The sequence below is a fragment of the Candoia aspera genome, chromosome 1, assembly GCF_035149785.1.
Source record: "Candoia aspera isolate rCanAsp1 chromosome 1, rCanAsp1.hap2, whole genome shotgun sequence".
NCBI lineage: Eukaryota > Metazoa > Chordata > Lepidosauria > Squamata > Boidae > Candoia > Candoia aspera.
The window spans coordinates 316,492,430-316,503,323 of NC_086153.1; the positions used below are offsets into that span (position 1 = coordinate 316,492,430).

Genomic DNA, 10,894 nt, shown 5'->3' on the forward strand with positions numbered 1-10,894 from the left:
GGAGGCTTAGCGTGAATGCAAGCAGGTGGCTTAAATGCTAGTTTTCCACCAATGACCCTTTAGCCTTTGGAAGTGCTGTCAGTCCTGGCCAGCATAAATTGTTTTTGGCTAGGAATCTGCTGCTACATCAGATTTTCCTCCTATTACTAGTGCCAGCCTTTTCTTACAGAGATACAGCAGAAGCTGTCACTTTGAAGCACATAAATGGCCAAGAATGTTAATGGCCTTCTTTGTTATTTTGTTCAAACCAGGTTGGCAAGTCTTAATTTTCTAGGGCAAATCACTCTGAAAGGACACAAGTGCCAGATGTGTGTACAGAAGTGTGCAGCTGTGCTAAAGAAGTGGTATAAAAGCAAAGATTTTGGGCATGGTGGGGGAGAATTACAATAAACAAATTGTCTGGCTTAAAACAGGGCTAACAAATATTTTGAATGTGGGATGAAAGGAGCTTGTTAGTAGCTTGAGGACACCTTTGCCTGGCTGTAATGCTGAGAATGGCCAAGTTCTCAGGATTTGGGGGCAGTGCCTGCCTGTCCTGCTATTCTGAGCTTGTAAAAAACCATTTTTATGCTTCCTGAGCCTAAAGCGAAGCAGGCAGCACTTAGCTCTAGACCTTACTTCGGCACAGATCACTTTTGGATGAAATGACATTGCAATAAAATAGCAGCTACATTGAATGTGTAGAGTGCTTCTTTCCTCAGCACTGAACTATTACAAGGAGTTCTATCTTATGGTTCCACGAGATATCATCACCTTGTGCCCAGCACCTGGTGACTGTGTGGGCAAATGCTCACCATTTCAACCAGTGAATTGTGACTTTTCCAGGCGCTTTCTGATGATTTCCTTGATCCCATTCATCTGCCTTGCCCATTATTTCAGTAATGTTTCTTGAACAAGCAAACCAGAAGCGGTGGTGGTGGTGGTGGACAGCTTTATCAATTCTGTGGCCCATAAGGATGCTAGTTTTACTTAGCTCTCTTGTAGCTTCTATGGAGAGCTACCCAGCCTTAACTCAGGAAGGCTTGGAGGACTGGATTATACAAGTCACAAGGAAAACAGAACAGTTTTTTTTTCCCTAAGGCAAATCCTGTAGTACAGAGGACAATTAGCAGCGGATGAAGTTTAACCCTCCTGCCCTCATGTATATCCATTCTGCTGTTCTCCTGCAAACCAGTTTTAGTCATTTTCTGGGGCATATTCCTTAGACTTTTTACCACACAGATGATTAGCCAGGAGCCAAGTGACTGTGATGGATGTGATCCAAACTCCTATCACATGGGGACCACTTTCACACATTAAATCATAACACAGCTTGACTGACTTAGCTCTGTGTGTGACTCAGCTGTGTGACTTGTAAAGCATGGTTCATGGCTCAAAAGTATTGCATCAACTCTGGCAATTGTGGCTAAACCCCATTACTGATTGAACAGCATCCAAGTGTAAGTTTCCATATACATGTGCAGAGAATTTTCTCATAAGCATTCACAGAATGCTCATGAAGCAGAGCATTAGAGTAGTTTTGCTCATGTAACAAGCCCTAGCAATGTTCAAAATTGTTGATGTCTGCACACTGAATAAAGGCCACTTCATACATTCTTAGCATGTTTCAAGTGACCATCTGTAACCATGTACAACACATAGGTAACCGAGCAGGCATCTGTGACTGGCTGCAGATTTCTGAAGCATGTGTACTGTATGCAGGACAAATTCATACTTGCTTCTGTATAATGTGTGAAAGGCTTACCTTTCCTATCTACCTGAAGCTAAGAGTTTGTTGATGTTAACCTTTGAAGTCCTAAGAGGTTTGAAATCAGTCCAATTTAGGAAGCAGCTTCAGTCTCCATGTCCTCCTCAGCTCTAGCTGATGTATCCACAGATAAAACTGATTACTTCAGGAGCATGAGATGCAGAAATTTCTTAGTGATGACCCCACAATTCTGGAACTGGTTTTTTTTTGTAAGCTTGACTTACATTTAGCCTTTCCAAACAACCTTGAAAACTGATCTCTTTACTTGCAACATTTTCCTTAGTTTGGGCAACTCAAAACTGTTTTCTTCTGCTTGCCTCTTGTACTGAATCTTCTATATCATTTCTCTGTAAACATCATTTTTGAAGGCTTCATTCTGAATATAAATATTTTGAAATAAATAAAAGGACTTCATTTATAACTCTAGTGTGTTTTATTCAGTAAAGACAGTTCTAATCACGATTGTCACATTTTTTCCTTTTTTAAAAAAGCACATAACACACAATTTAAAAAAAAAGGAACAAAACCACACAGAAACTAGACATTAAAGAAAGTTTGTCAAAGTCATTCTTTTTATGCGATTGTCAAACCTAGCCTAAAATACAGCATAGAACCAACAATGAGAGGGTAAGGGTAATAATTCACTATAAAACAGTGAAAGAACTTTTTTTAATAAAATATAGTTCAATCCAATAGCTTTTCTACATACTATACACTATAAAAACTCTCCCACAAAAATTAGTGTCTTTAAATATACATATTTGAATCTGAACTGCACCAAGATTAAAAGCAATTTAAAATAACAGATTTTTTTTCTTTCAAACATTAACTTCACAGTATTGGTTTGAAGTAGAAGACAAATTCAGTGTTTTAAGTAAAGCCGTATTAAGGTAAAATCCTGACTCCAATGAATAAAATCAAAATGGAGCCCCAAAGTTTCCAGTTATGCTCTCTGCAAACCAGAGCAGCAGCAGCTGCATATTAAGGAACAAACCTAAGTGTACAGTGCTTGGTAATTTTCTGTGGAGTAAAGAACTGTAAAAAACAAAGAAAACATGCTCAGAACTATTGCAACGATTTAAAAAAAATCCAAAAAATGAAAAAGATCTTTAAATAAAAGTGCAATCTTTCAAAAAACAAAAGAAGTGATCAACCCAGAAATTTTGGGAAAGAGGAATAAAAGGACAACACTTCAACAAATCCCTTAGCTGGATGCATCTGCTACCTGTTCATTTTTAACTGCAGCAGAGAACATGCCTCTTTCAAAAAATTAAACTTATCTAAAAAAAACCCCCTCAAATCCAACCCACTGGTGTCCTATGGCACTTAATTTTTAAATCCTTCAACAAGTACCAAGAGAAGAGGCAAATAAGGGTCCCAATTCAGAGACCTAGGTACGTAAGTCCTTCCTTGTACTGCCCCTTTCACTGCCCCCCCAAAGCATGGCTTGCAGCACCACCGCCCTCCCCTGCAATCAAGAGAGGGGAGCTCTCGGAAGCAATCAAAACTCCATGTTGGGATGGGAATTCTTCCGCCACTCCACCCAGCGTGGGATCAGCCTAAAAAGAGCACTACATTCTGTGCACTGGTTCACGTGTTCACACATTCACTTTGTAAAACATATACAGAAATAAAATTAAAGTCACAGATTTCACACTTGTTATTCTGAAAAAAGCTCCACAGCAAGCATTCCTTAATTTAAAAAAAAATCTAATAAATACTATATCAAGTATCATCAGGAGGAAAATATATATATATATATAGATATATAACTTAAAATTTAAAAAAAGAAATAACTTAACTTGAAGGTTTTGTTCAGTGCTATTTCCAATCTGGGCCAAGGGGTGGGGTAAGGATATGAAGAAAGGACATAGTACAGTTGTCACGTGTCTTAGGAATATGGTACTTTACCATGCCTTGTTAGTAAGAATGCTTATACAGTCACCAATTATTTAGAATCAAACATTCCATAAACATCAAATTTCACACACCACAGCCACCATCAATTAAAAGAGGAATAAAAAAAGAAGCTTGCAACGTAAGTTTTTATCTGAATAAAAAGGAGTCACTTAGAACATCTCCCTCTCCAAAACAGCACTGCTATATTGCAGTTGACGTAGCAGTTATGCTTTTTCATAGCACTATTTCCTAAATATTTTGGCTATGACTCAAAGGGGAAATGCATAAAATCAGGAAGGAAAAAAAATTAAAACAGACACAACTTTGCATTAACCCTAGAGATGAAGAGGTAAGTTACTGTTTACATGCCTTTTCAGCAGTGGGATGTATTATTGCAAAAAACAAAACAAAACCTAACAATCCACAATCACAATTTTGGCTGAGCACATAAAAATCCCCTGTGGCAACATATCCAACCTCCCTTTCTGGGAATTCTAATAATCAAAGGGAAGTGCTGGACAATATTTTCTTCTGCAGTATTAATATCACCTGCCTTTCCAGAAAAACCATTTCAGTGCATCCATATTTGTTTAAAAATTCAAGAAAGGTTTTCACTTTAAGCAGCATCCAGAATTACCATAAATTTGTTTTGGCAATCCTTCTCTAGTCCCATTCACTGAACACCAACTTCTCAGAAATCTAATCAGATACACTAATTTTTTGTAAGATTTCACTTATGTAAAAATATACTTTGTGGATATCAGAAGGCGTGTTTAATAACATGACACGCAACGGAATGCCGGAATTAGGCAGAAATAAGTGAACATCCCAAATTTGTTCCAATGGTACAGCATTTCAACCTGTTTTAATCTCTCCAAAACATCACACAGCCCAAAGCATGTGGTAATGCTTTGCTTGTAGGAGTTAATCATGCAAACCAGTATCAAGTATTTGCCATTTATAAATCAGTAGCATTTTACAAGATTTGATCTATGAAAATGAACTGATATTATCAGTAAGAACAGAAAGTGTTCTAGAGCAGAGGAAGCCATTGGGCGGACTTCAGAGTGAAATTGTGAGTTTCCCTGCTGGCAGATCTGCTTCCAAGAGAACAGTTCCTGCTCCCCTTGCAGTCCTATGGAATAACTCCAGAGTTATTCCAAAAATCCACAAACCCTAGGGAATAGGTTTTGCATTATATGTGGCTGGGATAGAGCAAAGCACTTGTATGATTTTCGATTTCATGCTTAGTACAGCAAAAATTCTTAATTTAGCCTAAATAATGTTCAGTGCCAGGGAACAGCTACACTTTCTGAAGCACAACAGACTTCCCAATAATTTGAAATGCAGAAGAGATGGTTTTTGAAGCAGTAAAAAAAAAAGCTGTGTGTATATTATAACAAAGTATTTTTTTCCCTCTGAAATTATGCAGTAATAAGACTGCCATCTGGCACCTACACTTGCTCATCTGATCCTCTCGTAACTTTCTTGAGGCCCCATTCATCTGAACCCACTTTTCTTCTTCAAACCCTAGCCTGCCTCCATCAGCTGTTCCAGCCAGATGTGCTCTCTTTATGGGGTGGGCAAAGCCCAACTCCTCAGAGTTTCCAAGACACAGCACCCCTCCCCCCATCAATTGACTTCCTGCAGCAGCCACCGGCTTGCAGATGCTTTTAGAGATACCTGTGATTGGTGTCAATGGGAATAAAGTGTGTGAATGTATAAGGAAGAATATTCACCCTTAACACACAAATTATGTGTTATGTACGAATAGAAGGAAGGGCACACCAGCAACTATGCGTACTTCAGTACATTGAGAAATATGTGTTCACTGGCCTGGCTCAAATATAACCAGGCCTGTGAGGCTCAACCTGAATTATTTTGCTGGCCACTGGGGGTGGGGGAAGAGTCTAGTCTGATCCTGCACTTTTAGCAGAACTCTCACATAGGGAAGTCAGCCTAGGCATCACCACATCCTAATGACTGCAAGTCAAACTACAGCAGTAAGGGGAGGATTAATCAGAGCTGCCAATCTAAGACCAAAGTAAATAATTTTTCCACATAACTGTACTGTTGACGGTAAGTGAACACAAGTGAGGGCTCTCACATGAAACAAAGTAAGGACTAGAAAAGCAGCAGGGCTTCAAATACTACCTGTTTCCATTGACAAAGCTATTACAATATGTTTCCACCACTGAATGAAGGGTCTGCAGTACCATGTTGACTGTGAAATCTGCCTCCCATCCTAAACACCATGCCTGTCAAGTAAGTTGGAGGAGGAAGGGATCTTTTTGGAATTAGTGACTTTGAACAGTCTCAACGGGCAAAGAAAAATTCATTTCTCAAGGTCCAATCTTTAGAAAAAAAAGTGCTTTTGTTAGAAGCAAAACTAGAGGACTACACTAATAGGTACGAACATGTGGTGCTGAGTTATAATGCTTGCATGTTGCTAAGCATTCTTTCCTATGCTTCCTTCAACATGAATCCAAGTATGCACAGGTAAGCTCCTTTCACTTCATCCCTGTGATCCATTTCACAGCAAATAATTCACATCAGGGGGTTGGGGGAGCGCTTTAGCCTCAGTATACAAAAGCCAAAGTTCACATCCAAAGTTCTACACATGACAGCCAAGATGGAAGAAAATTACACACAACCAGGGCCACCAGTGAATCAGATCTGAAAGAACACAAAGGTGGAGAACAAGTATTTCTCTGCAATTCACAAGAAGTACAAGTTCAGAGACCAATTCCAAAGTACTGGCAAAGGCAAATGAATAGCAGCACTGGTGAGGCTGATGATTTGCAGGAAGAGTTTCAAAAGAACAAAACTATCACCTGCTGATAAAAGTAAGGGGAATTTTCAGCCCCACCCTACATTGATTTCAAGGCCTCTTCAAATTATAGTAAGAATTCTAGACGGTCCCCATAAGCCACATGAAATCAGATTTCTCAGACACACTTCATAAATAAAAAGTCCATCCCCGCCCCACCCCCTCTGAATTTTTTCTTGTCTGGAACAGATTAAAAACACTGACAAAAAAAAAAGCTACATCCAAAACAGGAAAGGAACTGGGGCCATTAGAACTCTGAAATTGCCTACTTGAGGCATCTGCACTGCAGATATGAGTGCTAAACTGGAGGGAAGGGAGGAGCTGTTATGCAGGCACTCTAGTCCATCTCACCCAAGGAACAGTTTTGATCAAGGTTTCTATTTTCCTCACATTTCCAACTCGGCAAGAGCACATCCACCAAGTCAGAAGCACCCCAATTAAATCAAAGAGATTAAATCAGCTTCTCTCCAAGGATTCAGATCAAGATTCACCTTACCTGTTACTCCAAAACGAACAGAACATTAAGGGTAATTGCAGGCCTACAGTAGGCCAAGGGACGTGAAGAGAATGAAGCCACTGAAGCCTTCCCTCTATGAAATGTAGAATTACATTCTCCCACCCCCTCACAATATTAATTTGCCCAAAGTGAATCAACAGAGTAAAAAAGTCCAGTAAATGGTGCATTTTCGTAGGACAACTTCTCTCAAACCACCAGTGACTTTACAAGGCCGCAGTGAAATTTACGGATGTGTCTGTACAAATCGCCTGACTGAGTGAATCGTCTCTCACACCACTTGCAGCCATGGGGCTTCTCCCTCGTGTGCACCACTGCGTGGCGGCTCAGGTTGTGAGAATACTGGAAGCTCTTCCCACACTGACCGCAGGTGTATGGTTTCTCACCCGAGTGAGTCCTCTCGTGCCTTTTCAAGGTGTACATACAGGAGAAAGTCTTGCCACAAAGCGTACAAGTAGGCACTGAACCATCGGGGGAAAGCCTGGTTCTTGAAACATCTTTATCGCGGAAATGAGAGCTGAGATGCAGCTGGAGGACATGTGGGCTAGGAAAGACTTTGCTGCAGAGCGGGCAAATACAGATGTGACCAGGAGGCATCAAGACCCCCAAGGATGGAATGTCAGAGGAATCCATGTCATCTTCACTCACCTCCCGCTCATGATCTAAGTCTTCCTCTGGCCCTTGGGAATTGCCATTCCCTGCAAACATGCTTCCCAATCCCGTCATCAGGCTCTTGGCAGAATTCCCCAAATGCTGACTTTCTAGGCACCTTGCCTCACCATCTTCTCCGTTTGACAAAGACTCTGGCTCATCCTTAATCAGGGGCTTGCTACTCTGCTGCTGGCCATTGGAAGCCAGCTGTCCAAAAACATAGGAAGGGTGGAAAGAATCCTTCCCAGCCACAGATTTGAAAGACAGGTCTAAAGCACATTCTACGCCAGATGAAGCCAAGGAGTGGTTAAGAGATCTTTGGGACAAAGGTCCCGCTGAACTACAGACATTGGCTCTTGTTTTCTCAGCTGCCGCAGCGTCCAATCCTGCTTCTGCTAATGCAGAGTTGATACTTACAAGATCAGAGGACCAGCCCAGATAACCGCTGTCCTTTTCTTTTCCAGCTGATCTTTCATATTCTGTAGCAATTAATTTTTGTTTATTCCCCGGGCTGAGCTCCCGCCCCAAGGGCACTCCTTCACTGAGGACCAGCGTGTCTTTTTCCAGAGGGATCCCACTGCCATTCATCTTTTCATCCCCGCACAACTCCTTATCTTTCAGCTTGCCCTTGCAGACTTTCACAATGTCGTACATGTGAAGGTAGCTGGCTGCAGCCAGCACATCTTCAACCGGGAGGCTGTTGAACTCCAGCTTGCCTTCGTACATGAATTCAAGCAGCAAGCCAAAGGCTGGGGCTGTCACAATGTCACTGTTCAGATGCACAATGTCCCTTTTGTCTAGCTGGTCCCTGTAGAAAAGATGGAAGTACATGCTGCAAGAAGCGAGAACAGCTCTGTGGGCTCGGAACTGAGCGTCTCCAACTAAAACAGTACAGTCACACAGGAAGCCCTGGTGACGCTGCTGACTCAGACACTGCAGCAACTGCCGGCTATGGTCTGGGAACTCCATTCTTCCTTCATAACCTGTTCAAAACAGGAAAAACTTGAATGCTACTCTAAACCACAGGGCTTCAAACCAGCTATTAATAAACAAACAGACTGGCTGGGGAGGGGCTAACTGGAACCTTGGGGATAACAGTTCACCTGTTAACTGATTGCAAATTTTATTTTATTTATTTTTTTCAAAAATGCCTCCCCACACTAGAACACCTGCTTCAAAAACAGGAAAAACTTGACTCTTAAGTAAACCAAAGCTTCTAAGGAAGTAACGCCTCCAACCTCTGCCACTCAAGGCTTTAAAAAAAGGGGGGGGGGGAGACTGACTTCAGAGTTTTATGCATTCCTGGAAGTCTTAACTCCAAGGGATCATCATAACTGCTTGATTTTAAAAAATGCATTTTACACCCCCCCACACACAAAAAATGTCATTAACTCAAGAAAGAGCGTAATTACACTGGCTTTGTTTAAACCATCACTTGCCCTTCAAAATAGAAATCATACTAACAGGAAGCATGCTTAACAATAAAATAAAACAAGAGATAAATCTGAAAGTTATTAAAAGCAAAAACACATTTTAAAAACACCCAGACCCCCCAATACTTTGCACTTCCTCCTCCACTACCTGTATTTGAGGCTCCTCTAAGGAGGGCATAATATTTCAGGGACCTTACCTTGAATAGTTGAGGAATACAGAGTGAAGGATTCATAGGGAGGAAATTAACCCCCCCCCCAAAGTTCTAGAACAGCCCAAGCTTTTTGCTTCGGGTATCCCCTCCCCCCATCACCCAAATGTTTGGGAAGAGAAGAGGCTTTCCCTAGCCAGTAACGGAAGAATGCTTGTGTGTGTGTGTGAAAAAAAGGGGGGAGAGGGGGAAAAAAGAAAGGAAAGAGCGTCTGGGAGGGAGGAGAGAGATGGGAGGAGTGCTCCGTTTGCTAATTACACCGCAAGCTGGAGAGTCAGCTGCTCTGACTTCACTGCGATGGAAATGCTACCTCCAGCTGTGCCCCTTTTAATGCCATATGTTACTTCAAATCTAGCTACCAGCCAACCACAGCTTGCTGCCTTTTAAAGTTCCAGCAACAACCCCCCCATTTATAGCCATCTATTAAATCTCAAACTTAAACCGAGCCCTTCCCTCATTCTAAATCCTGCCGCCGCGGCCCCCCTCCCTCCCTCCCTCCCACACCACCCCAGGAAAGTTGCTTAAATAACCTTATTACTAGTTACTCTTAATGGAGGACACAGCTTGACCTTTGGAGAGGTGCGCGGAGCAGCAGCAGAAGGGGGAGAGCGAAAAACAAAGTTCAGGATTCGCTGTTTGCAAACTTTTTAGGATTCTTCTTCTCTCCCCCCATTTTAAAAAGCACATTGGCCCCTAAGTCTAAGATGCCTTTGGATGCTCTTCCCCGCGATCACTCTCATACGCTCTAAAGCAGCAATAACACACACACGACCAGTTCTTTCTAACTTTGTAAGGCAATCCGTTCAGCTCCCCTTTGTGCTCAGAGGAGCCAAACGCATCCAGCAAACGGCCCAAAATAGCGCGGAAGCCGAACTCTCCGGAGGCAGCGAGCGGGATCTCAGCCGGGGAACCGAAAGGCCTCTCCCCCAGCCCCGCGAAGCCACGGCGAGGGATGGGGAAACCTGCAGCTCCTAAAACGCCGCTCGGCTACTCACCAGCCTGGCCGGGCGCTGCTCAGAGGTGCCGTTGGAGCACGGCATGTGCTCGAGTCTTTTTTCCTCCACTTCCCTGTCTCAAACTCTACGCCTTCCCCAGATGTGCTTCCCCCCTCCCTCGGCTGCTCCGTGTGCTGCTCCTTGTTGCTGGTAACCCAGCGGTAGCGCTCCTGTGTGTGTTGCGAAGCAGGTTGTTAGCCAGGGCGCTCTCGCGATACTTTCCGGGCGGGGGGGGGGTGCGCGCGCTTTCTTTTCGCTTCTCGGTCCGCACACAATAGCGATCCCAGCCGAGCTCTCGGCGCTGGTGGTGGGGAGCTGCTCGTGACGCGCCTGCGGCCGGTGTGTGCGACTCGTCAGGCTGCTCCTGGCAACCCCCCCTTTAAAAAAAAAAAAAAGAAATGTCCCCCCCTTCCCCGGCCAGCCACCCAGGGCTTCTGTTCTGGGCAGCGGCAGCTGCTGCTGTGGGTCCTCAGCTGCTTCTTTGCATTTGTAAATCCTCGTTTTTTTCCTCTTAACTCCCCCCTCCGTCCCAGTCCTAACTGGCTGCTTAAAGGGCTACAAGGAGGAAGATGTTTGTGGCCAGGGTTTTTTGCGCTCGAGGAAGCGCTATAGTTTT

At 43.1% G+C, this 10,894-nt stretch overlaps 1 protein-coding gene across 1 annotated transcript; it reads right to left on the bottom strand.

The window, feature by feature from the left end:
• Positions 1-2,161: 2,161 nt before the first annotated feature.
• On the bottom strand, positions 2,162-10,466 carry ZBTB42 (zinc finger and BTB domain containing 42). The gene is made up of 2 exons (XM_063290406.1): positions 10,279-10,466; positions 2,162-8,624 (listed from the first exon to the last, which is right to left on the bottom strand). Exon 2 carries the CDS (start codon positions 8,608-8,610, stop codon positions 7,180-7,182), a length of 1,431 nt encoding a protein of 476 aa, XP_063146476.1. The 5' UTR covers positions 8,611-8,624; positions 10,279-10,466; the 3' UTR covers positions 2,162-7,179.
• Between the last annotated feature and the right edge of the window lie 428 nt (positions 10,467-10,894).

What these genes read in the sequence shown, in the direction of transcription:
- ZBTB42 (XM_063290406.1), bottom strand. Translation starts at nt 8,610, where the DNA reads ATGGAGTTCCCAGACCATAGCCGGCAGTTGCTGCAGTGTCTGAGTCAG.